The 27,721-nt window shown below is 42.9% G+C and overlaps 1 protein-coding gene across 2 annotated transcripts in view; it reads left to right on the top strand.

Moving 5' to 3' along the window:
* PRKG1 (protein kinase cGMP-dependent 1) overlaps positions 1-27,721 on the top strand; it is a 926,264-nt gene that overhangs the window by 170,870 nt on the left and 727,673 nt on the right. Inside the window, exon 1 of one of the 2 annotated variants that reach the window (XM_067465712.1) lies at positions 13,344-14,029. The exons of the other annotated variant lie outside the window; for it this stretch is intronic. Within the exon in view, the coding sequence (XP_067321813.1) occupies positions 13,659-14,029 (371 nt within the window). The 5' untranslated portion in view covers positions 13,344-13,658. Of the gene's footprint in view, positions 1-13,343; positions 14,030-27,721 lie in introns of those variants that run through there. 2 annotated transcript variants of the gene reach the window in all.

Below are 27,721 nucleotides of genomic sequence, written 5' to 3'. Positions count from 1 at the left end.
TATCTCTCCCAGCAGCTTCATGTATATGTTAAACAACATAGGGAACAGTACTGAACCTGGCATGAGCAATTTTCTATTCATATATGTCCCCCCCCCCTTTTTATTTGCATGCAGGTAACTTCTAATGGTGGGGAGTGATTAAAGTAATACCAAAGTGAGGATTGTCCATGCCACTGTACTTCCAATTTCTATGTATAGTCGTGAGAACTGGGCAATGGTGAAAACGGATACCCATTTGAAATGTGCTAGAGAAAATTTTTACAAATACCATGGACTAATGGTATTTGTAAAATTACCATTAGTCCATGGTATTTGTAATTTCTTCCAAATGTGTCAAGGCAAATGTATCAGGGGACAGTCATACTCTTGTCATTTCAGGAGGAGTCATTGCTCATTTATTTATTTATTTATCATTTACTAGCTGTGCCCTGCCACGCGTTGCTATGGCCCACATGGGGGTTCTGTGTGGGAGGTTTGGCCCAATTCTATCATTGGTGGGGTTCAGAATGCTCTGTGATTGTAGGTGAACTATAAATCCCAGCAACTTCAACTCCCAAATGTTGAGATTCTATTTTCCCCAAACTCCCCCAGTGTTCTCATTTGGGCATATTGAGTATTCGTGTAGAGTTTGGTCCAGATCCATCATTGTTTGAGTCCGTAGTGATCTCTGGATGTAGGTGAACTACAACTCAAAAACCAAAGGACACTGCCCACCAAAACTTTCCAGTATATTCTGTTGGTCATGGGAGAACTGTGTGGCAAGTTTGGTTCAATTCCATCATTGGTGGGGTTCAGAATGCTCTTTGATTGTAGGTGAACTATAAATCACAGCAACTACAACTCCCAAATGACAAAATCAATTTTTTCGAGTGAAGGACATACATTGTATTGTTAGGTGTCTTGTGTCCAAATTTGGTGTCAATTCGTCCAGTGGTTTTTGAGTTCCGTTAATCCCACAAACGAACATTACATTTTTATTTATATAGATTTACTATATTTATATACTGCCTCTCTCAGCCCAAAATGATAATAATGTCTGGAAAAATAAAAGGCAATAGGAAAGGAGGAAAACTGCACTACAGGAGGACAGGCTCAAGAAAGGAAATCTCAACACTGCATTTGCCAGAACTTGATAGCAAGATGACTTGAAGGTCTCTCATTCATATAACTGCCATAAGTCAAAGTTGGCTTGACAACAACAACAGTAACTAGAGGAAGCACTTGTCAAATAAGTTGCTCGTATGGTTTTCCTAATCACTGGCCATCTGGGTTTTATAGTTTAATTCCAGCACCTGGAATTGTAGTTAAAAACTGACTGGAAGCCAGTAGAGGTCTTTGAAAACATTGAATTATATGTTCATAGCATCGTGTCACTTAAAGTCTGTTACAGAATAGTGACAGCTTGTGAAAAGTTTGTAAGAAGAGCATCAAATAGAACTGCCTAGATATTCTTATACCATGAATGATATTAGCTAGTATCTGCATGTTAACTCTACTGAAAAGCAGCTCAGGTCATGGAGACTACTTGATCTCCAGGTACAAAATAAGGTACAAAATATTAAATATTTCTGTTTTCTTTTCCTCTGCTGAAAATCAGACATACTGTAACTACCTCAACAAATAAAAGCTGCTTTCAGCCAACTATGCAAATGTTTAGTATATTGCCTCTGAGAGGAGGAATTTTTTTCAATTTCATTGGAAAGGGCTGCCATACTGTCAGTAAAGGACTTTAGGAGGAATGATTTGGAGCTGTGGTAAGCAAGATGAGCAGCAAAGACCCCTAAACCAAGAGTAAGGGACAACATATCAGATTGTGGAATATGTGATTTAGTACATAATATCACCTAATTGATGCAAACTGTGCCCTTTAAGATGGGTATTTAACATTTCTGCCACTTTCACTGAGAAAGACAAACAAAAATTGAGTAAGTAAGAAAGGGCGCTTTTGTGAATGTTCTAAATTGTGTCCTGAAATTAAATGTGAATGTTTAGATTCCACCTCAGCATTGGGAAGAACTTTCAGATAGTAAGTGCTATTCGGCAGTGGAATGTGCTGCCTTGGAGTGTGGTGGAGTCTCCTTCTCTGGAGTTTTTAAAGTAGAAGCTGGATGGCCATCTGTTGGGAGTGCTCTTTCAACTCTGATTCTAAGATTCTGCACTATCCATGTTGTAAGACGAGATGTTAGGGTGCAGTCTTGGGTGAGTGCAGGGGCGGCTCAACCCATTACGCAAAGTAAGCATTTGCAGTATAGTTGATTTTACCCAGGGGCACTCTTGAGGCGCTTTTGGGGGAAAATAGACATATGTGAGTTGTAGTTACTGGGATGTATAGTTCACCTATAATCAAAGAGCATTCTGAACTCCACCAATGATGGAATTGAACCAAACAGAACTCCCACAACGAACAGAAAATATATATCAGTGATTTGGGGGGGGGGGGGGGGTGCCAACATACTGTTTGCTTACCATTGAAAATTACCTAGGGCCGCCTCTGGGTGAGTGGTATGGTCGCAAATACACAAAATACACCTGAAAGTTAACTGTGTATCTAGTAATAATCTTTCTTGAGTCTATAATTTGCTGATAGACCTGTGCATTGTTATTACCCTGTTTCCACTTCCGCTCCCTCACCCCCTATTGTGCTTCAGTATTTATATTTACATTTTAAATGTACTAAACATACCAAGTTTGTATGAAAGTGTGACTTTTATTTCCTGTGCTGGTCTATGACCGAAATAAATGATTTGAGTTCATTTGATTAGATTCCTACAATAAGAATATATATCTATACTCCATCTCTTGTATATACCACCATAATTTTGAGAGCAAAAACTCCTGGAGGGTAAAATGACTAAATAACTCCTCGGACTGCTAGCCTCGCACTCCACTCTTTTTATTTTATGATTTAGATAAAAACATTGCACAAACACACACCACAGTTAGTATGGAATATGTGCAATTTGACTATGGACTGGCCTTTAGACTATGACTCTGGATTACATGATTGTATTATTATTATTATTATTATTATTATTATTATTATTATGTTTTATTTTTAACTTATGTTTTATCTGATGTATGTTTTAAAGGCACCGTGGAGGTGCAATTGTAAGCCGAATTGAGTCCCCCTCGGGGTAGAGAAAGGCGGGGTATAAATAAGGCAAATCTATATAAATAAAAATGTAATGTTAGTTCATGCTATCATCAGAACTCAAAAACCACTGGGGGAATTGACACCAAATTTGGACACAAGACACCTAACAGTCCAATTTATGTCCTCCACTCAAAAACATTGATTTTGTCATTTGGGAATTGTCGTTGCTGAGATTTATAGTTTACCTACAATCAAAGAGCATTCTGAACTCCACCAATGATGGAATTGGGCCAAACTTAGCACACAGGGCTCCCATGACCAACAGAAAAAACTGGAAAGGTTTGGTGGACATTGACCTTGAGTTTGGGAGTTGTAGTTCACCCACATCCAGAGAGCACGGTGGACTCAAACAATGATGGATCTGGACCAAACTTGACACAAATATACCATATGCCCAAATATGAACACAGATGTAGTTTGGAGGAAATAGACCTTGACATTTGGGATTTGTAGTTGCTGGGATTTATAGTTCGCCTACAATCAAAGAGCATTCTGAACTCCACCAATGATGGAATTGAACCAAACATTGCATACAGGATTTCCATGACCAACAAAACACACTGGAAGGGTTTGGTGGGCATTGACCTTGAGTTTGGGAGTTGTAGTTCACCTACATCCAGAGAGCACTGTGGACTCAAACAATGATGGATTTGGACCAAACTTGACACAAAAATTCCATATGCCTAAATATGAACACAGATGGAGTTTGGAGGAAATAGACCTTGACATTTGGGATTTGTAGTTACTGGGATTTATAGTTCACTACAATTAAAGAGCATTCTGAAACCCACAAACGACAGAAATGGGGCAAACTTCCCACACAGAACCCCCATGACCAACAGAAAATACTTAAGGCCATCCAGTCCAACTCTCTTCACCAGGGAAAGAAAATGTAATCAGAGCCCTCCTGACAAAGAGCCATCCAGTCATAAATATAGATGGATAGATAGATAGATAGATAGATAGATAGATAGATAATATGATTCTCTCTCACACACACAGATATAGTATAGATTTGAAAGAGACCCTTAAAGAAGGACTATGATATGTTCCATATTCCAGAGTAGGCAAACCAGACACTCTCCACATCAACACTGACAAAGAAACAACAAGAAATATTGTTTACTCACAAGCAGAAAGAAATTGCATATATTAGAAACAAACACTTTCTCATTACTTTATTTTCCAGATCACCAGACTGGGCCACAGCAACGTGTGGCAGGGGACAGCTAGTAAATAAATAAATACAGTTTCAGTGGCCAGCCCTTTTTATGAGTTTCCATCTTAATTCAAAATCCACATGGATCTTTCTGTGGAAGAAAGGTCTGTAAGAGGAGATTGGGCTGCTGTCCACTCTGGCTCATAGGTGTGCATGGCGCATTCCATGTCAATTTTCTACAGCAATGGAAACATTTTTATGAGGATTTCTCATTGAAAAACCACATGCCTCATTGTGCTTTTTACAAAGCTAAAATGAAGCTGTCAACTAAACTATTCTGAGGTTTGTTGCGCCATCAGTGGTACTTTATTTTCATTTGGAGGAAAAGCCCTCCCTCCAAATTCATCACGAAAGGAAGCATTTGTTCAGTCGACATGCGCTGACACAAAAGCCTAGATGAGGGTGTCACGGAGACACAGATAGCAATTACCATTCCAGGGCATCAGTCAGTCTTAAGATTCATGCAATCACGCCTGAAGAGAGACAGGCAGGGAAAGTGGACACTCCTAAGAACATTAAAATTGGCTTGCTCTATCAGACTAAAGGTCTGTCTAATTTGGCACTGTCTCCAAGAGCAGCCAGCCAGATGCAACTAGCAACTCACAAGCAACAAAATGGGGAAGATATCATCTCTTGTTGTTGTCAATAGTGTTTTCTCACTTTGTATATAGTTCTTTGGTGGTGCATGGAGATTTATGTTTAGCTGTGATGGTTAACTGACAGGCACCTCACTTCCAAGCTGCTTCTATCTTTTTGGTACTCTGTACCAGATTCAAATTTCCAGGTTCACATACATTTATGTTCATCATATCAGTCCATAATTACTACACAGTATGACACCACATCCATAGGAACAGAACCCACAGTTTCTCTTAGCCATAGCTAAAAAGATACGTTCTCTCTTGGCATCTTGTAGGTCCTCAAGTGCAATTCTAAGGTATGCTTCTACCAGAAGGTGACCAGAGTCATGCTCACCTAGACAGTTTTTTCTCTCTCTAGGCATTTTCTGGGTTCTCCAACAAGATTCTATGGTATGCTTCTCCTGGAAATCAGTAAGGTTCACTATTAGTTGTGGTTTAACATTTCCACTGTATGTCCGGGAATATTTCATCCACAGATATTGAGGTCAAGCTGTACTGAAATCTGTGGTAATGGCACAGGTATAGAGGCTTAAGCTTCCCATTACCTGTTTCCTCACTCTCAAAATCATTCAGCAGGAACAAATCTCTCCATTTGTTCCCCTATATCAGGGGTCAGGAACCTTCGGCTCTCCAGGTGTGGTGGACTTCAACTCCCACAATTCCTTGAGGCTCGGCATTCACCCCAAAGGCTTACCTTGGCCTCAAGGAATTGTGGGAGTTGAAGTCCACCACACCTGGAGACCCGAAGGTTCCCCATGCCTGCCCTATATCAATTTTATACACATATATCCATATAGGGGCTTAAAAAAAATAAAAATCCCACTGTTGCAAATGAGTTTTCCTGTTTATTTTTAAACAGTGTGCATACACTCATACTTGTGTGTCTGTATATGTATGCGAATTAAGTGCGAGGAAACAGTTGAGCAGGACCTTTTAAGCCTCCTCCTCCTCTCTGTAAGCATGCTTGATCAAAGTCCTCTGTAGTTATTTGGAAGAAAGAGATAATCCCCTGCAAACTAGAAACACGTGGATCATGGTTTCTAGTTTAAGTGTTTGAGATACTGATCAAGTATACATTGTTTCCAACAGAATAATTGTTACAGCACAATCATTGTCAGCTTGATTGGAGCATGGCTGTTTCCATGTAATGCAAAACAAGAAGTTTTAGCCATGTGGTGAAATTCACCTGCTGAATTTGCATTACTAAGGTGGCAGATATGTAATTCTGAATTTGCTAGTAACATGCATCAGGCAGAATGGTACCTGCAGGATTTGAAAGACCCACGTCTTGGAATGATGTGTGGCTTAGATGTACACAGCAGTAAATTGCATTGTGCACAAACTCTCCTCATGCTTTGTTTTTCTGCACTGAAGGCTCTCGGGGCTGTGTTCCGTCCTCTGGAACGACATTTGGAATCAAAGGTGGGAAAAAGAATATTGGCTAGGTAGGAGACAGGTGCTGAATTTGAAGTCATGCCTCAATTACTACTGGAAAGGATTAAGCTTGGGCCTCAGCTATGGATGGAGGTGCAGCATTATGGCTGCACCTGTTTTGCTCTTCCTGTGTAAAGGTATGAAGGCCAAACACTCAGCAAGATCCAGGTAAATAAAACTCTTTCCTTTCATTTGATCACTTGAAATGCAAAAAAGGTTCCCCTCTCTCTGGATGCTGATCAAGATCTTTCCTCTCTAGTAGCCGTTTTCCTTATTTCCTGTGGCTGTAATGACACAGTAGGTGAGCAAGTTTACTACTACCCAGCTGTAATTAGGGATGAAGCTCAAAACTGTCCCGAGAGAAGTAGATGACCTAAAAAAGCTAATTATCTTGCATTTCCTAAAGCTCTCAAAAGTGAGAGCTCAGAAAGCAGAGAGAGGAGAGACCCTGGAGATTGCTTTAGGCAGGTTGAAATAGTCTGGCAATGCGAGGGATATTTTAAATGCGCCTCAACGATAATGCCACTGTTAATATATGTTGTCTGGATGAAGTTTCACCTGAATCTGTAGGAGGCTTGAGGCAGGGCTGAGGAAGCCTGTCCAATCTCTTGGAGAAGGAATCCACTCTGCTCCTTGTGATGTAAACCACGTGCAACATCAGGTTAGTTGGGTGTGATATCCTAGAGACAGGGCTGCATGAAGCTTGAAACAAAATCAGCACAAAACCAGGCATCAAGGGAAGAGGGACACCACAGATATCATATTCCCCATTGCCACATTTACCATGGACCATTTGGTGTAAAACTGCAAAAGGTGTAACTGAAGCAGGTTCTTCAAACATTGACTCCCCCAAGTGATACATACATAAACTGTAAGAATGAAATGTATGGGAACACAACATATCTCATGAAAACCTTCCATTTATATATTTAATAATATAGGATTCCTTGTTTATTTCAATTACATTCACGTGACACACCTGCGCACTGCAGCCAACACACTGGGTTGTGACACACAGTTTACTTTTCTTTTTATTATATCTCTTAACTTTCGTAGTAGCCCAAGAAAGGAGGAAAGCAAAAGGAAACAGGGATAAGGGGAGATATGCCCAGTTAAATACGCAATTCCAGAGGTTAGCCAGAAGAGATAAGGAACTATTTTTAAATAAGCAATGCATGGAAGTGGAAGAAGACAACAGAATAGGAAGGACAAGAGACCTCTTCCAGAAAATTAGAAACATTGGAGGTAAATTTCAGACAAAAATTGATATGATAAGAAACAAAGATGGCAGGGACCTAACAGAAGCTGAAGAGATCAAGAGAAGGTGGCGAGACTATACAGAAGATCTGTATAGGAAGGATAATAATATTGAGGATAGTTTTGACGGTGTGGTGAATGAATTAGAACCAGACATCCTGAGGAGTGAGGTGGAATGGGCCTTAAGAAGCATTGCTAACAACAAGGCAGCAGGAGACGACGGGATCCCAGCTGAACTGTTTAAAATCTTAAAAGATGATGCTGTCAAGGTGATGCATGCCATTTGCCAGCAAATATGGAAAACACAAGAATGGCCATCAGACTGGAAAAAATCAACTTATATCCCCATACCAAAAAAGGGAAATGCAAAAGACTGCTCCAACTTCCGTACAGTGGCCCTTATTTCTCATGCCAGTAAGGTAATGCTCAAGATCCTGCAAGGAAGACTCCAGCAATACATGGAGCGAGAGTTGCCAGATGTTCAGGCTGGGTTTAGAAAAGGTAGAGGAACGAGAGACCAAATTGCCAATATCCGCTGGATAATGGAGAAAAGCAGGGAGTTTCAGAAAAACATCTACTTCTGCTTCATTGACTATTCTAAAGCCTTTGACTGTGTGGATCATAATAAATTGTGGCAAGTTCTTAGTGGGATGGGCATCCCAAGCCACCTTGTCTCTCTCCTGAGGAATCTGTACAAGGACCAAGTAGCAACAGTCAGAACTGACCACGGAACAACAGACTGGTTCAAGATTGGGAAAGGCGTACGGCAAGGCTGCATCCTCTCACCCAACCGTTTTAACTTGTATGCAGAACACATCATGCGATGTGCGGGGCTGGATGAATGCAAAGCTGGGGTGAAAATTGCTGGAAGAAACATTAACAACCTCAGATATGCAGATGACACCACTCTGATGGCCGAAAGTGAGGAGGAGCTGAGGAACCTTCTAATCAAGGTGAAAGAAGAAAGCGCAAAAGCCGGGTTGCAGCTAAACGTCAAAAAAACCAAGATTATGGCAACAAGAATGATTGACAACTGGGAAATAGAGGGAGAAACCGTGGAGGCCGTGACAGACTTTGTATTTCTAGGTGCAAAGATTACTGCAGATGCAGACTGTGGCCAGGAAATCAGAAGACGCTTACTTCTTGGGAGGAGAGCAATGTCCAATCTCGATAAAATAGTAAAGAGTAGAGACATCAGACTGGCAACAAAGATCCGCCTAGTCAAAGCCATGGTATTCCCTGTAGTCACCTACGGATGTGAGAGCTGGACCTTAGGGAAGGCTGAGCGAAGGAAGATCGATGCTTTTGAACTGTGGTGCTGGAGGAAAGTTCTGAGAGTGCCTTGGACTGCGAGAAGATCCAACCAGTCCATCCTCCAGGAAATAAAGCCCGACTGCTCACTGGAGGGAAAGATACTAGAGACAAAGTTGAAGTACTTTGGCCACATCATGAGGAGACAGGAAAGCCTAGAGAAGACAATTATGCTGGGGAAAGTGGAAGGCAAAAGGAAGAGGGGCCGACCAAGGGCAAGATGGATGGATGGCATCCTTGAAGTGACTGGACTGACCTTGAGAGAGCTGAGGGTGGTAACGGCCGACAGGGAGCTCTGGCGTGGGCTGGTCCATGAGGTCACGAAGAGTCGGAGACGACTGAACGAATGAACAACAACAAACTTAACTTTCGTGGTCTTTGGAAGTTACAGAGGCACTGTCTTTCAGGATCATTATCTGTGTGAGAAATATAGATTGGATTAAGCTGTATGTGTGCAATTTTTTATACCCAGAGCTGTCAATTAGTTGTTACAGAGCGCCATAAGGGTTTCATAAATCAGATCAGTCCTAACCTTCTATGTCTCTTATTGACTGGAAAGACTGGCAGTCCCCAAGTTACGAACAAGATGGGTTCTATAGGTTTGTTCCTAAGCTGAATTTGTTTGTAAGTCAAAATAAGTACATTTTAATGTGTAACTCCCGCCACACACACATGTTTTGGATAACATACGGAAAGGTTAACACTCTGGGGTTTATTTTGCTGTCTTTGTTCAGAAGATTTAATCTCACTTTCTGTCCCTGTGAGAATATTTTGGAACTAAGGATTGGTGAAACATCTTCAGTGGAGACAGCCTTCCCACATGATAACTCTTCCAATGGCGCTCCATGCAGTCATGCCGGCCACATGACCTTGGAGGTGTCTACAGACAACGCCGGCTCTTCGGCTTAGAAATTGAGATGAACACCATCCCCCAGAGATGACTGGACTTAATGTCAGGGGAAAACCTTTACCTTTAACTAACTCTTCCAAAAGTGAATTTCCCTTCAGAGGGGTAGATTCCTCTCCCTTCTTGTTGTCTCACCCCCGTTCTTAACTATGGACCACTTGTAAGTCTGATGTTTGTAATCCGGAGACTGTCTGTAATGTTCTTGGCATTTTCCTGCAGACCACACTATTAGTTTGGAAAACTCTGCTTCAATCAAGGTAAGGCAGTTTGAACACCACTTTTAAACTGCTATGGTTGATCAATGCTATGAAATCTTAAGTAGTTGTAGTACGGAAAAGGAGGGTAGAGAATGCTCAGAAGAACTTGCAAAAATGACAACACCCAGGCCCCTTCCACATAACCTTATAAAATCCACATTGAGGTAGATTAAATGACAGTGTGGAGCCAGATAGCCCAGTTCAAAGCATGTATTACGGATTATCTGCCTTGATATTCTGGGGGCCTTTCCACACAGCCATATAACTCAGAATATCAAGGCAGAAAATCCATACAGCTGAATAAAATCCCAAATCTTCTGCTTTGAACTGGAATATATGGCAACGTGGACACAGATAATTCAGTTCAAAGCAGACACTGTGAGATTTTCTGTCTTGATATTCTGGGTTATATTGCTGTGTGGAAAGGCCCTGTATTATATAGCTGCGTGGACTCAGATAACCCAATTTAAAGTGGATATTGTGGATTATCTGCCTTGATCTTCTGTTTTATTATATGGCTGTGTGGACTCGGATAACCCAGTTTGAAGCAAATATTATGGGATTATCTGCCTTGATATTCTGGGTTATATGACTGAGAGCCCTTCCACACAGCCATATATCCCAGGATATCAAGGCAGGAAATCCCACAATATCTGCTTTGAACTGGGTTATCTGATTCCACACTGCCATATATTGTGGCAAGTTCTTGGTGATATGGGAATACCAAATCACCTTGTCTGTCTCCTGAGGAATCTGTATAAGGACCAAGTAGCAATAGTAAGAACTGGCCATGGAACAACAGACTGGTTCAAGATTGGGAAAGGCGTACGGCAAGGCTGCATACTCTCACCCAACCTATTCAACTTGTATGCAGAACACATCATGCGACGTGCGGGGCTTGAGGAATGCAAAGCTGGGGTGAAAATTGCTGGAAGAAACATTAACAACCTTAGATATACAGATGACACCACTCTGATGGCCGAAAGCGAGGAGGAGCTGAGTAGCCTTCTAACCAAGGTGAAAGAATAAAGCGCAAAAGCTGGGTGACAGCTAAACATTAAAAAAAAAAACCAAGATTATGGCAACAAGAATGATTGACAACTGGGAAATAGAGGGAGAAAATGTGGAGGCAGCAACAGATTTTGTATTTCTAGGTGCAGATATTACTGCAGACGCAGACTGCAGCCAGGAATCAGAAGACGCTTACTTCTTAGGAGGAGAGCAATGACCAATCTTGATAAAATAGTGAAGAACAGAGACATCACACTGGCAACAAAGATCTGCATAGTTAAAGCAATGGTATTCCCCATTGTCACCCATGGATGTGAGAGCTGGACGATAGGGAAGGCTGAGCAAAAGAAGATAGATGCTTTTGAACTGTGGTGTTGGAGGAAAGTTCTGAGAGTGCCTTGGATCGCAAGAAGATCCAACCAGTCCATACTTCAGGAAATAAAGCCCGACCGCTCATTGGAGAGAAGGATAGTAGAGGCAAAGATGAAGTACTTTGGCCACATCGTGAGAAGAAAGGAAAGCTTGGAGAAGACAATTATGCTGGGGAAAATGGAAGGAAAAGGGAAGAGGGGCCAACAAAGGGCAAGATGGATGGATTGTATCCTTGAAGTGACTGGCTTGACATTGAAGTAGCTGGGGGTGTTGATAGCAGACAGGGAGCTCTGGTGTGGGCTGGTCCATGAGGTCACATAGAGTCGGAAACGACTGAACGAATGAACAACAACAACAACATCTGATTCCACACTAGGATAATGTGGGATTTATTGTCGAAGGCTTTCATGGCTGGAATCACTGGGTTGTTGTAGGTTTTTTCGGGCTATATGGCCATGTTCTAGAGGCATTCTCTCCTGACATTTCGCCTGCATCTATGGCAAGCATCCTCAGAGGTAGTGAGGTCTGTTGGAACTAGGGAAGTGGGTTTATGTATCTGTGGAATGACCAGGGTGGGACAAAGAACTCTTGTCTGTTGGAGCTAGGTGTGAATGTTTCAACTGAGCACCTTGATTAGCATTTGATGGCCTGTCAATGACTGAGGCAATCTTTTGTTGAGAGGTGATTAGATGTCCTTGTTTGTTTCCTCTCTGTTGTTGTGCTGTTCTAATTTTAGAGTTTTTTTTTAATACTGGTAGCCACATTTTGTTCATTTTCATGGTTTCCTCATTTCTGTTGAAATTGTCCACACACTTGTGGATTTCAATGGCTTCTCTGTGTAGTCTGACATGGTGGTTGTGAGAGTGGTCCAGCATTTCTGTGTTCTCAAATAATATGCTGTGTCCAGGTTGTTCATCAGGTGCTCTGCTATGGCTGACTTCTCTGGTTGAAGTAGTCTGCAGTGCCTTGGAGAGTTGGAAGCCTGGACACAGCATATTATTTGAGAACACAGAAATGCTGGACCACGCTAACAACCACCATGTCAGACTACACAGAGAAGCCATTGAAATCCACAAGCACCTGCAGGTGCAACGTCAGGAGAGAATGCCTCTAAAACATGGCCTTATAGCCCGAAAAAACCTACAACAACCTAATGTGGGATTATCTGCCTTGATATCCTGGGATAAAGGGCTGTGTGGAAGGGCCCTGAGTGGAAGGGCCACCAGTTTGTCAATAGCATCGAACTAGGGCACCCATTGGCAGGACCTGTGCTGGACAGCTAATTCTGCAAAGAAGAGGCGCCCATTGGCGGGGCCAGAGTGGTTGAAAGACACCTGTGCTTGACAGCTAACGCACGTTCTGTTGTGTGTATGTTTTTTGGACTGTTTGTGAGGCGCTCAAGCCGACTTCCCGCCAAAAATTAAAGTCTGTCAGAGAAGACTGGGAAGAGGGAAAGAAGCCCCCGCGCCTCCTCTCCCCCTCCCCCCCCCACCGCGAGCGAGCGCGCGCGCGCTTCGAACTCTCCAAGGGTTGATCTCTCTCTCTCCTCTGAGACGGAAGAGAGCGCGTGCTTCGGCGGGAAAACACGCAACACAACAAGCGGCGCGCGCCGTCTTTGGGGGGCCAGGAAGGCGCCCGGAATGCAGCCCTCTCCCTCCTTTTTCTTCTTCTTACGAGGCTGAGTTGTGCGGAGGAAGGAGGAGAAGGGGGGTGGGAGAAAGAGGGGCGGCCGTAACAGCTGAGGAGAAGGAGGAGGAGAAAGAAGAAGAGAGGCGGGGGCGCGGGCGGGATAGCGGAACGGCGGCGGCGGCGGCGGAGGGAGAGAGAAAGCGGCGGCATGCTGCAGACGCCCCTCGCGCTCCCTCCTCACTCTCCGTCTCTCTCCAGTCTGGTGGCCTGACGCAGGCAAGCAGGCGGAGAGGAGGAGGAGGAGGAGGAGGGTGGTGGGCTTCTCCCCAGGATGGGGGCTCCCTTCCCCTAGGAAGCGGCGAGTAGCAGCAACAGTCCAACAGGCAAAGTTGGCGCGAAGTGGGACGAGGCGGAGGGGGAGAGGTGGCTCCGTCGGCGGCGGCGGCGTTGGCGGCTCCCTTCGAGGATGGGGACGCTGCGGGATTTGCAGTACGCCTTGCAAGAGAAGATCGAGGAGCTCCGCCAGCGGGACGCGCTCATCGACGAGCTGGAGCTGGAGCTGGACCAGAAGGACGAGCTCATCCAGCGGCTCCAGAACGAGCTGGACAAGTACCGCTCCGTGATCCGGCCGGCCACCCAGCAGGCGCACCAGGGGGCCGCTGGAGCCCTGCCCGGGGGAGGAGGAGGAGGCGGTGGGGGTGGAGGAGGAGGAGGAGGAAGCGGAGGAGGAGGGGGCGAGCAGCGGACCAAGCGGCAGGCCATCTCCGCCGAGCCCACCGCCTTCGACCTCCAGGACCTCAGCCACGTCACCCTGCCCTTCTACCCCAAGAGCCCGCAGTAAGCACCCACCGCCTCGAGGGGTCCCTGTCTCTGTCTCTGTGTGTCTCTCTCTGTGTCTGTGTCTTGTCTGGCTTCCCCCCCATCTCTCCTTCCTCTACAATCACTTTGCGCCCACATTCCCCAGAGCCACCTTCAGGCGCACACAGCTGGATCTACACTGCCCTGTATACCAGGATCTCATCCCAAAGTATATGCTTTGGACGGGATTATATGAGTCTACACAGCCAGATAATCTGAAGTCAGATCCTGAGATATAGTGCAGTGCCCTTTTGCAGTCCCACACATAGGGAGATCTACACTGCCCTATATCTCAGTATATGCTTTGGACTGGATTATATGAGTCTACACAGCCAGATAATCTGAAGTCAGATCCTGAGATATAGTGCAGTGCCCTTTTGCAGTCCCACACATAGGGAGATCTACACTGCCCTATATCTCAGTATATGCTTTGGACTGGATTATATGAGTCTTTAAAGCCAGATAATCTGAAGTCAAATCCTGAGATATAGTGCAGTGCTCTTTGCAGTCCCACTCATAGGGAGACTCGGGGGTCCCTTGATTTACAAAGGATTCCTTACAATATTTTACAATCAAAACTATTCCATAGAAGGAACTCTTGGCTACCCTTCCCTTCTCTCTCTCTACACACACACACACACACAGTGAGGCTGGATCTACACTGCCCTATATCCCAGGATCTGATCCCAAAGTATATGCTTTGGACGGGATTATATGAGTCTACACAGCCAGACAGAGGCGGCCCTAGGTAATTTTCAACGGTAAGCAAACAGTATTTTGGCGCCCCCCCCCCCCAACCAAGCATTGATATATATTTTCTGTTTGTCATGGGAGTTCAGCGTGCCATATTTGGTTCAATCCCATCATTGGTGGAGTTCAGAATGCTCTTTGATTGTAGGTGAACTATACATCCCAGTAACTACACTTGCTGCACTTGCTCCCTTGCCTGGCCCGCTTTGGGTCCGGAGGCGTGCCTGAAGACCCCAGCGTGTGCACCAAAAGTCACCTCTTCTCCTGACTTTCTCCTCAGCCATTGGGACCAAGAGAGAGAGAGAGAGAGAGAGAGAGGTGGAGATGCCCACCTTTCCTGAAAGTAGGCGCAAAAACAAAGGAGGAAGCAGAGGTGGGAGATACCTCCAGCCGGAGGGGCTCTCTCTCTCTCTCTCTCTCTCTCTCTCTTGGTCCCAATGGCTAAAGAGAAAGTCAGGAGAAGAGGCAACTTTTGGTGCACATGCTGGGGTCTTCAGACACGCCTCCGGACCCAAAGCGGGCCAGGTGCGGCGGCTCCCCCCCTTGGCCCACCCACGGATTGGGGAGAGGAGAGGAGGCGAGTGGAGCGCTGGGGGATCGGGAAAGGGAGCCGGTCATGGGGAAGGGATCGAACGCGGAGAATGATTGAGCGCCGGCGCTGCTCATGCATCCGGTAGCCGGGTGGAGCAGGAACGAGCAGGGCGAGGCGAGGGTCAAGGGCCCGGCCCCTTTGGGATGAGGATCTCCCAGCAGTGAGGCAAGAAAGCCGAGGCTCCCCCCGGACTGCTATGGCTGTTGTGAGCTGAGGGGGTGCTCCTCAAGTGGTGGTCGAGGGGCATTTACAGAGGTGCCTCGGCGCCCCTGGCAAAAAAAAGTGTTCTGCGACCGCTTACTTCGCGTAATGGATGAGCCGCCCCTGCAGCCAGATAATCTGAAGTCAGATCCTGAGATATAGTGCAGTGCCCTTTTGCAGTCCCACACATAGGGAGATCTACTGCCCTATATCTCAGTATATGCTTTGAACTGGATTATATGAGTCTACACAGCCAGATAATCTGAAGTCAGATCTTGAGATATAGTCCAGTGCGCTTTTGCAGTCCCACGCATAGGGAGACTTGGGGGTACCTTGATTTACAAAGGATTCCTTACAATATTTTACAAACAAAACTATTCCATAGAAGGAACTCTTGGCCACCCCTCTCCTCCTCTCTCTCTCTCTCTCTCTCTCTACACAGAGTGAGGCTGGATCTACACTGCCCTATATTCCAGGATCTGATCCCAAAGTATATGCTTTGGACAGGATTATGTGAGTCTACACAGTCAGATAATCTGAAGTCAGATCCTGAGATATAGTCCAGTGTGCCCTTTTGCAGTGCCACACATAGGGAGACTTGAGGGTACCTTGATTTACAAAGGATTCCTTACAATATTTTGCAAAAAACAAAACAAAACAAAAAACTATTCCTTAGAGCAGTGGTTCTCAACCTGGGGTCCCCAGATGTTTTTGGCCTACAACTCCCAGAAATCTCAGCCAGTTTACCAGCTATTAGGATTTCTGGGAGTTGAAGGCCAAAAACATCTGGGGACCCCAGGTTGAGAACCACTGCCTTAGAAGGACCTTTTAGCCAATTTTAGTATTTTACAAAAAAAAAAACCCCTTATTTTTAGAAGGAAGTCTTAGCCATCCCCCCCCCCCCCCCTCTACACACAAAATGAGGCTGGATCTACACTGTCCTATATCCCAGGATCTGATCCCAACGTATATGCTTTGGGCCAGGTTATATGAGTCTACACAGCCAAATAATCTGAAGTCAAATCCTGAGATATAGTGCAGTGCTCTTTTGCAGTCCCACTCATAGGGAGACTTGGGGGTACCTTGATTTACAAAGAATTCCTTACAAGATTTTACAAACAAAACTATTCCATAGAAGGAACTCTTGGCCACCCTTCCCCCCTCTCTCTACACACGCACAGAGAGAGGCTGGAGCTACACTGCCCTATATCCCGGGATCTTATGCCAGAGTATTTGCTTTGGACTTGGTTATATGAGTCTATGCTCCCAGATAATCTGGGATCAGATCCTGGGATATAGGGCAGTGTCCTCTCTCTTGGCCCTTTTGTAGTCCCACACATAGGGTGACTTGGGGTACCTTGACTTACAAAAGATTCCTTACAATATTTTATAAACATTCCTTAGAAGGAACTCTTGGACACCTCTTTGTATGTATGTGTATATATATAAATACACACAACCAAACAAACACACACACACAGTGAGGCTGGATCTACACTGCGTTATATTCCAGGATATGGTCCCAGAGTATATGCTTAGAACTGGGTTATATGAGTCTAAATGCCTCCTGGTGGCGCAGTGGGTTAAACCACTGAGCTGCTGAACTTGCTGACCGAAAGGTTGGTGGTTTGAATCCTCGGGATGGGGTGAGCTCCTGCTGTTAGCCCCAGCCTCTGCCAACCTAGCAGTTTGAAAATATGCAAATGTGACTAGATCAATAGATAACAGCACTCCGTGCAGTCATGCTGGCCACATGACCTTGGAGGCGTCTACGGACAATGCTGGCTCTTTGGCTTAGAAATGGGGATGAGCATTACCCCCAGAGTCGGATGTGACTAGACAAAGTCTGGGGAAGCCTTTACCTTATAGGAGTCTACACTGTCAGATAATCTTGGAACGGATCCTGGGATGAAGGGCAGTATGGAAGTGGCTTCTCTCTTTCCTTTTGCAGGACACTAAGGGTATCTTGCCTTACAAAAGATTCTTTACAGTATTTTACAAAAAATATCCCTTAGAAGGAACTCTTGCCCACCTCTTTCCTTACACACACAGTGAGGCTGAATCTACACTGCCTTATATCCCAGGATCTGGTCCCAGAGCATATGTTTTGGACTGGATTATATGAGTCTACACTGCCAAATAATCTGAGATAAGGAGATAATCTGGGAGCAGATCCTGGGATATAAGGCAGTGTGGAAGGGGCCTCTCTGTCTCTGCCCTTTTGCAGTACTTTACACAGGGAGACTAGGGATACCTTGATTTAAAGATTCCTTACAATATTTTACAAAAAAAAAAAAAACATTCCTTAGAAGGAACTCTTTCTACACACGTACAGTGAGGCTGGATCCTACCCTATATCCCAGGATCTGAACCCAGAATATATGCTTTGGACTGGATTATATGAGTCTAAACTGCCAGATAATCTGGAATCAGATCCTAGTATAAAGGTCAGTGTGGATGCAGCCTGTCTTCTCCCCCATACTCATATTGTATAATATAAGAATATGTTCCCTTTCTCTGCTGACTTTTGGGACACCCTTCCTGGGAAGAGAAAGTTCCTCAAAAATTGTTTGTGTGGGTTCCCCTTCTTCCAATCGCATCCTCTCACTGTCTTCCAGTGTGGTGTGCTGTTCTGTCTGGACTATTGTTTTTGTGTGGCTACTACACCAAATGTGAGGGAAGGTCTTCATGTGTGGGGTGTTTTTTTTTTCCAATTCACATGAGCCAGATTCGCATACTAATAGGGCAAATGCACTCTTTCCGTTCATTCGATACCAGGAGAGGAAATGCACTCGTTTCTATCACTTAGATACCAGGAGGGGAAAATAGTCGCATTCCATCCACTACGTCTTTGTTTACTGAAATGTCCTGTTGCTTTTGGAAGGAATTTTGGGGACTTTTGACCCCTCCCTTTTTAAACATATTTTCCTGACAGTCTTGTTTTCCCTTCACATCCAGGAAGGGTTTCTTTTAGCACCCCATATGACACAAAACAACCTAAAAGGTATTATTGAAAGCTAAAAGGTATTCCAGAGAACCTGTGACTGCTCTCTTAGCATCCTCCTGCAAAACTGTTTTGCACCTTCTTTAAATTGTTATTACCGGCAGACTGCTGCTGGTATCACAAGGCAGGTGCAAGTGTGTGCATGAGTTTTCCACTTGGCTGCTTTCCTCTTTGGTTTCCCAATGAGAAGGATCAACATCTGAAGAAGTGTCTTTGCCTTTCCCAGTCTGAGAAGTTTTCTTCCTCCTCTTCCTCCCCCATTCCTCCTCCTCCTCTTCCTCCCTCTCCTCTTTTTCTTTATCATCATCTTCTTCCATTTTGAGGAAGAATTTAGCTGTTCTTTGATCCCTTTTACCCTCAAATGGTTCTCTCTCTCTCCTGAGTAGCGAAAAGCTTTGGAGCTCTTTACTCTTTCATCCCAAGCTTTGTCTGCTGCTATTTAAACCTAAGGAGGATGGGGAATACTCTGTAATGCAGCAAGGTGGAGCAAAAACACAGCAACCCAAAGCTTAATCTCTCAGAAGAAAAGTGAGTAAGCTCAAGCCTGCCTCAGGTGTCAACAGCCTTGCCCTTTAGTCCCAGATGTAAAAGAGCTTGTTGCATTTCTTTGGGTGTTAGAGGAAAGATGTTCTGCACTTACTTTGCATTTTCTTCCTTTCACTTAATACTCCCTCATGTTTACAAGGGCTAAACTCTAGCATGCCAAAATATGTGTGTTGCAGCAGCCCTATTCTATGCACCAATTTGCCAAAAGTCTCTGACCAGAGTATAGGTGACTTGGAGAGAGGATCTCCATTTCTTTGGTCCCTCCCGAAGGTACCATGGAGGGAAACAGAGCAGTGCCCTGGATAGACTCTGTCCGTGCTTCTCCACATGAGTTACAATAGATGAGGCTGTCTCTGCACATCACCTAGGTGTCCTTAGGGCATCATCCCCATTTCCCCGTTTCCTTTGCTCATTTGCCAGCATCACTTTTTCCTTCTCATATTTTGAGTCTTGTCAGAGAAGTCTGGTCCACTTCACAGCTCATCAAGCCCACTGAGGCAGTCAAACTGACAAGGGTTTTTAGAGATGGGGAGTGTGTATGTGTGTGTGGGAGAGACAGTGTCTCTTTGCTCTTTTTGACAACAACCAATGCTAGAATTTAAGCAGTGGCACCAGCTGATGCGGCAGAGTGCGCACCTCTTACCAGCTTAGGTAATTTGAAGCACAGTGCTCTTCCTTTAAAGAAGTGAAGCTGTATGGGTTGCGATAGTAATCAGGTGCTGTGGATTCAGTTGCCCTAGTAAGATATGCAGACAGTATAGTCCTACATGTTTATATTCAGAAATCTGATTAAATAGGGCTTGCTGTCAAGGAAGTGTATCTAAACCAAACGGTAGAGCAAAACTGATCAAGATATGCTCACTAAACATGCTTACGATTGCTTTTTATGTCTTGTATTGAAGAGGCTAGGAAACTATGACTAATACATATAAAAGTACCAGAAGCTTTTTAATGTGTCTCATGTAGTTACCCATTATCTGTTGGATCTGAGGAGCTTTTTTGAACTTCAAAATATAGTATCTAGTCTCTTAATTTAGGAAAAAGGTTTAAAGCAGCAGAGACTGTTGTCCTCAAGGTACATATCTGAATATAAAACCTCTAATACAGAGGGTTTTTAAATTGGAGGTACAGTATTAAAGAGTGCCTACACAAAACCATGGAGCTCCTGGTGGTGCAGCGGGTTAAGCCGCTGGGCTGCTGGACTTGCTGACCAAAAGGTCGGTGATTTGAATCCTGGAGAGTGGGATGAGATCCCGCTGTTAGCCCCAGCTTTTGCCAACCTAGCAGTTTGAAAACATGCAAATGTAAGTAGATTAATAGGTACTGCTTCAGCAAGAAGGTAATGGCACTCTATGCAGTCATTCCGGCCACATGACCCTGGAGGCATCTACGAACAATGTGGCTCTTCAGCTTAGAAATGGAGATGAACACTACATGCCAGCGTCGGACACAACTGGACTTAATGTCAAGGGAAGCCTTTACCTTTTTACAGAAAACCATACTTTTCAAAGTACCTTTCTATAAATCAATCAATCAGTTCACGATTACAAGAACTTAGGGCCCTTCTATACAGCCACATAACCCAGAATATAGTCTCACAATATCAGATTTGAACTTGGGTATCTGAGTCCACATTGCCATATACATATTCCAGTTCAAAGCAGAAGATGTGGGATTTTATTCAGTTGTGTGGAAGGAGCCTCGGTCAATCTTTTCTGTACTCAAAATCCTTAACACAGGTTAGAGATATTATTCCAGAAAAATCTGAATTGAAAATGTTAGGGAACTTCATGTGTGTGTGTGTGTAATGCAAACAAGTGGTTAGAATGAAGAAGGTATACTGTATGATTGTTTGACTCCAACTCTGAAATAGTGTTGTATTCATGCCATGTTTGCAAAGTACTGAAAATATCTGGCTCTCTACCTTTTGAAATGATGTAGTAGATTAGACAGATTTTAGAGTCCTGTCCAGAGGCTCCTTTCCTGTTCATTCTGTCATAAAGACATCTAATTATGGGAAACTCGCATGAGCTCTCTTCCACACACACATTTTTGTGGTTCATAATCCATATGTTACAGTGCTTTGATACAAGGTTAGGAATGATTTCCAGTTTCACGAACTGGCCCTCTATGGGAAAAATTAGGTATTTTGAAAGTCAATTATTAGATTGCTCCATCTTTGCCATATTGCTGCTCAACAATGTGAGTAATCTGTTTCATTAGCTTTGAGGGCACTGGGTGTACACTGGAACAATTAAGCAACTGGTTTACCACATGGTGAGCTGGAAAGCACACTGCCTTGGCTTACACACTGAATGTTCATTGTTTCAATCCTGAAGATATTCCCATGCTGCAGTTCTCAAAGAGACCAAGATAAACATTCCGTTCAATTTATCAACATACATATTAAAGCTTTGAATTGTAAAGGTTCACACAACAGTTCTTTTTTTTAAAAGCAAAACAAAGATTTTTTGCGTACTTTGGTGTTATGCTCCACCAAGAGTACAAAATTAATCAAGTTTGGTTATAACAAATGCCCCAATTTAAATTGCACCTGCCTGAGACATGATGCAGTCTGAGATTAACTATAGCTGAATTTGAGAATGATCAGGGTTGGAGTCAAAAATATTGACAGGCTGAGGAATTTCTTTGGGGTGGGGGAAGTCCTTGTATAGCTAATGTTATTCCCCTTCTATATGGATTTTAAATGAGTTGGCTTCCTTCGTTCAGTCACTTCTGACTGTTCGTGACTTCATAGACCAGCCCACGCCAGAGCTCCCTGTCAACCATGGCCACCCCCAGCTCCTTCAAGGTCAAGCCAGTCACTTCAAGGATGCCATCTATCCATATTGCCCTTGGTGGCCCCTCTTCCTTTTTCCTTCCATTTTCCCCAGCATCATTGTCTTCTCTAAGCTTTCCTGTCTTCTCACTAAGTGGCCAAAGTACTTTATCTTTGCCTCTAATATCCTTCCCTCCAGTGAGCAGTTGGGCTTTATTTCCTGAAGTATGGACTGGTTGGATCTTTTCGCGGTCCAAGGCACTCTCAGAACTTTCCTCCAACACCACAGTTCAAAACCATCTATCTTCCTTCGCTCAGCCTTCCCTATGGTCCAGCTCTCACATCCGTAGGTTACGCCGGGGAATACCATTGCTTTGACTACGCGGATCTTCGTTGCTATTGTGATGTCTCTACTCTTCACTATTTTATCCAGATTGAATTATCGATTGAATCAGTAGTAGTTATATTCAGGACCACAGACAAAGGAATGTAGTAGACTACATGCTGGAGAGCACAGAAGTGCTTTCACCAAAATATTCTTCCTCATAGTTCTCAACCTGTAGTCCCACATATGTTTTGAACCTCAGCTCCAAGAGCTCATATGCTGATGGAGGCTTTTGAAAACTGAAGTACAAAACATCTGGAGGATCAAAGGTTGAAAACATGGGTACTTGGGAAGCTGCCTCATGCAGCTATTTGTCCATCTAGTTCAGTGGTTCTCAACCTGGGGTCCCCAGGTGTTTTTGGCCTACAACTCCCAGAAATCCCAGCCACTTTACCAGCTGTTAGAATTTCTGGGAGTTGTAGGCCAAAACACCTGGGGACCCACAGGTTGAGAACCACTGATCTAGTTCATCTCTCAAGAGATGACACATGATAGTGTCATCTCTTGAAGATGTAGTTTTCCATAGCCCCAGATGGAGGTCTTCCCCATCATCTGATACCCAAATTGTCTTAGTTGTGTCTACTGGTATTCAAACTGAGATCGTCTTCAGTCACAGCATGGGCACTACCACTCTGCTTTGGACCATGCAGAAGGTACTAATGACGTCCATGTTTTATCTACTGATATTTCTATCCCTTTACATGTATTCAGGTAATAAGGAAGAAGCTATTATCTACCTTCCTGTACGGCTGAGAGTTTTGTAGCACCTTGCTATATTTATGGGTTGCTTCTGGGTAATAAGTGATGAATTTAAGAAATTACAGAATGGAAAAGAGGCTAGAACAAAGTGTTCAGAGAAAGGGAGCCATAAAGCCTGTCATAAAACAAAATCCATTTCAGACATGGTGATCAGCAAACTGGAGTGACAGCCCATAGGAGAGTGAATAGATACTCTGAGTAGGGAGCTTCTTATTGTCTGACATTCTTTGGAACTAGAAGAGAGAGCAGGGAAGATCCATTATGACAGACACCAAGCCCGAACACAGCGCATGAGACCCATTTGCCACTTGCACGGAGGATTGCCTTGTCTTTACTGATCTTGCTCCTCTCTGTGGTTTTGAACAATGTTTTCAAAGGGTGGAGGGAGGGGAAACCTGTTTCAAAATCTTTTCCCACTGCGCTGCTTTGCCTTTTCAGAAAGGACATATTGAAAGGACAGTTGTAATAAATCTTGCTTTGAAGCTCTTAAATAAATTTGAGGAAAATCATCTGTTCTTGTTTCACGCTTGCTGTCACAATTTTATTTAAATGGAGGAAACTAAATCTCAGAAGAAGAAATATAACATCCTTCACATGACACTTAATTTCCTTTCATAACTGTCTTATAAATCTTAATGTAGTTGGTTTGGTAATCATGAAAAAGCATACATACTTTATAAAAAACCCAAACAATTCATGACTCACATCAAGACACACTACATGGTTTTATTTATTAGTAACATCACAGTTGCTCTTCATAATTTTTTTTGTCAGATGGTAGATTTTGACAGCTTTAAATACAAAATTTGAAGTTCCCATAGGGCAGATAAGATACATGCAAGTGTAAGAAGCTTTTAGAGGTTACAATATATCGCTTAACAATGGGTTTCTGTGAGCACAATATAACTTTCTGTCTTTTTCCTGTTTAAGTTATCTCAGTGGAGAAGCATTGGACATGATCACCTACATTAGGTACATCTCTCACCTACTCAGATTCAACACAGATAATATTTGCCATAATGGATTCTTCTCCTTGCTGCTTATGGTTATACAGGTCAAAAGGAGAAGGAGACCTCATTATATAAAGCTTTCTATTATTTATGAGTAACATGTCTGCCTTACAGTATGGCCAATTAAATGATGAAGGCAGTTAATTACGGCTTTTCATTAGCTTGAGTCCTAAGGAAGTACACAGATCAGCTCTCACTTTTATTTGAACACTTTGTACTCTTTCCTAGGTTGGAGATGTGTATGCTATTTCCCATAGACAGTCCATCAAAGACTGAAAACTTTTTTCTTGTCACATTAGTATTACAGTAGAGTCTCACTTATCCAACATAAATGGGCCAGCAGAATGTTGGATAAGCAAAAATGTTGGATAATAAGGAAGGATTAAGAAAAGCCTATTAAAAATCAAATTACATTATGATTTTACAAGTTAACCACCAAAACATCATGTTTTACAACAAATTGATAGAAAAAGCAGTTCAATACACGGTAACGGTATGTAGCAATTACCGTATTTATGAATTTAGCACCAAAACATTGCAATGTATTGAAATAGCTGTGGATCCGGGCGGGAGGCAGACTGCATTGGATAATACAAAACGTTGGATGAGCAAAGGTTGGATAAATGAGATTCTACTGTATTTTTGAAAGATGATAGGTCATAGTATGTTATGATCAGCCTTCCGTAAAATTTGAAGTTTTATTAGCTGGGATTGATGTTTAGAAAAGGGACATGACTTCATTCATTTGCTTTGATATAAGTAATAAAAGAGGAAAACTCTTTTAAAAGAATTCAATTTTAATAAAAGTCAGATTTATGGATTTGTTTTTTCTGAGGCTCCTTTTTTCTTGATGTAATAATGAGTTTTGTAGCTGCATATATGCTTACACAGAAGTAGGATTCATTGATTTCAAGAGCACTATTTCCAAGTAAAGCATGGGTGTCACTGCCCATAATTCTTATTAAAAGCTATCAAATAAGTATGTAATCAATCAATATTGGTGGGTTTTGTTTTGCACACTTACCACTGTTGCTCATTAAAATGTCTTGATAATAATGAGGCTAGATTCTGCCCTCTGATTAAACCTGAACTGCCAAACAAATAAAAGGCAAAATGCTTTTGAAATTAGTTATTATGTACCTTGTGGCTTAATTCAAAATTTCGGCACATCATATATAGCCTGATTTGTATGAGGGAGGAGACTCTAAAGCATCTGCATTAATAACATTTGCATTTACCCAAGAATTTCATTATCTGACAAAAGTGGCAGAGATCAAGGCTGACTTGAGATCTTCTTTATGAAGGCAAAGAGTAGGAACAGGGCAAAAGAGTTCCTTACCAAAATAAAAAGTATTCCAGAAGACTTTGGAATATCCCTATGGGTTCTGGGATTTGTACGCAATTGAAAAAGTCAGAAGAGAAAGATAAGATGCAAGTGCTTCCTTCTTATTTTTGTATTTGTGCTTCTCCACATGTTAATTTTATCCCATAAGGAATGCATCCTTCCCTGGAGTAGGTTTGACGTGTGGTGGAGACATTTTCATGAGCAGCTGTCTCAGTGAAAAGTACAGTAATATGTGATCCTGAGTGTTTTTATGATCCTTCCAAGACTTTGAAACAGTACTTTAAACTTGCCACTTTCAGATGGTTGCCAGAAATTGTTAGGCTTTGGGGAAGGATTGGTATCATTAGGGAGAGGGAGGTACTTGCCTCAGATGGAAATCATATAACTTGATTGTGGAATCTATATATTGATGGAGAAAACTACATTGTTAGGCTTTCTCTGCTTCTAAGCTGGCCCATTGTTGTTAGATGTGATTTATTTATTTGTCATATCAAAAGTGTTACAGTTGTTATATATTTTAAAAGGCAATTAGTAACAATTGTGTTGCACAGAAAATGACAGCATTCACTTAGTTACAGTAGAGTCTCGCTTATCCAACATTCGCTCATCCAATGTTCTGTCTGCCTCCTGCCTGGATCCACAGCTGTTTCAATATATTGTGATGTTTTGGTGCTAAATACATAAATCCAGTAATTATTACATAACATTACCATGTATTGAACTGCTTTTTCTGTCAATTTGTTGAAAAACATGATGTTATGGTGCTTAATTTGTAAAATCATAACATAACATTAAGGCTTTTCCTTAATCTCTCCTTATTATCCAATATTTTCGCTTATCCAATATTCTGCTGGCCCATTAATGTTGGAAAAGCAAGACTCTACTGTAGTTTAAAACATATTACTTTAGCAACATCTATCCATTTAAGGGATTCACTTTACTAATAGGAAATTTTAAAATAATTTCAGGGACTTTACGCATATTGTAAGAGATTGAGTTAGAGAGTTCTTTTGTAACAAGGGAAGAACTCCTGTATGGAATGGTTCGTTACAAATTTTTGGAATGTTTTGGAGTATGATAACAATAGAGTTGTTATTGGTGGCATGATAGCTTTGTTTTGTTTTGTTTTTGTTTTGTTTTTTTGTTTAAGTACCTTAGGAGGAAATGCAGTATTTTCAAAAGTAAGACAGATGAAGAATATTCCTCCATTAACAGAAATAGCTTTGGAATTTGAAATGAAAATACAAATATTCTCATGATACAAACTACACCTAGGCTTTCATTAACTCACATATCTTTGGTAAGGAATCTCAGTCTTTTTCTCAAGTTCTCTGCAAGTGTATGCAGGATAGACATTTTGAAGTTAAACTCTTTTGCACAAATAGCAATTTTTTAAAAAAGCTATATGAATTTTATCTTCATTTTAGTGCTCCTGCACATTGCTCATGAAATTATCGGGGCATTAATAAGATCTCTCTAAATGCTCCGGGGCTGTTCAAAAGGCTGGAGGTGATTTGTGTCCTAGAAAATTGGCTTCCAAATTGTGAACTGGCAGACCCTTCACTGGAAGCCCTGGTGTCTAAGCTTCCAGAATATAAATAATCTGTCCTCCCCACAGCCTCTGTGGAGCAGCTGTTTCCAGGTTTTTGGTGCGTGGCATTTCACTGGAGGCTGGCAGCCGTGCCTAGTGGAGACAGGGAGGAAAGAGCAGCATATTCCTGTCATTACTGCTGTTTTCTCATAAGGCCTAAGCATGAGGGTGCTTTCTGTTTCCCTTTTTTAATTTCTCCCTAGTCTGTTTAGCAGTGGAGGGTCTTCACAGTATCCTAGCAACCACAGGCTAAAAATGCTTGGTTGCTGGTCTTTTTGCCATCTCTCTCTCTTTCAATCTCTCTTCTTTACTCGCCTTGACTGTGTCAATGAGGTGGCACGGCTGGTACTTTAGTTAAACTTGCCTCAGCATGAGGGGAGATCTCTAGGATAGGCTGACAGGTTCCCTAGGTTTAGCACTACCAGAAGCTGTCATTGAATCTGAATGATGCTGTTGCTATTTCATATCTTCCTTCTGCTCCTTCTCTTGTCATCCTTCTTGCTGAGGGCTCCCCTGCATCCTGGCTGCTGATACAGAGCAAACAGAGGACAGCCTCTTGTGACTTCTTTCTCTCATTGATTGTAGCCTTCATCTCTCAGGACCATTCTTCCAGCTACAGGTGGCTACAGACCTGCAGCTCAAAGCACAGCTTAGCCTAGTGACATTCCAGTATGAGCTTTCAAGGGACAAATCAGTGTGTGAGTGGACT

The sequence above is a fragment of the Anolis sagrei genome, chromosome 3 (assembly GCF_037176765.1).
Source record: "Anolis sagrei isolate rAnoSag1 chromosome 3, rAnoSag1.mat, whole genome shotgun sequence".
Classification (NCBI taxonomy): Eukaryota; Metazoa; Chordata; class Lepidosauria; order Squamata; family Dactyloidae; genus Anolis; species Anolis sagrei.
The sequence above is the reverse complement of the archived record's forward strand: the minus strand, read 5'-3'. Positions and strand labels throughout refer to the sequence as shown.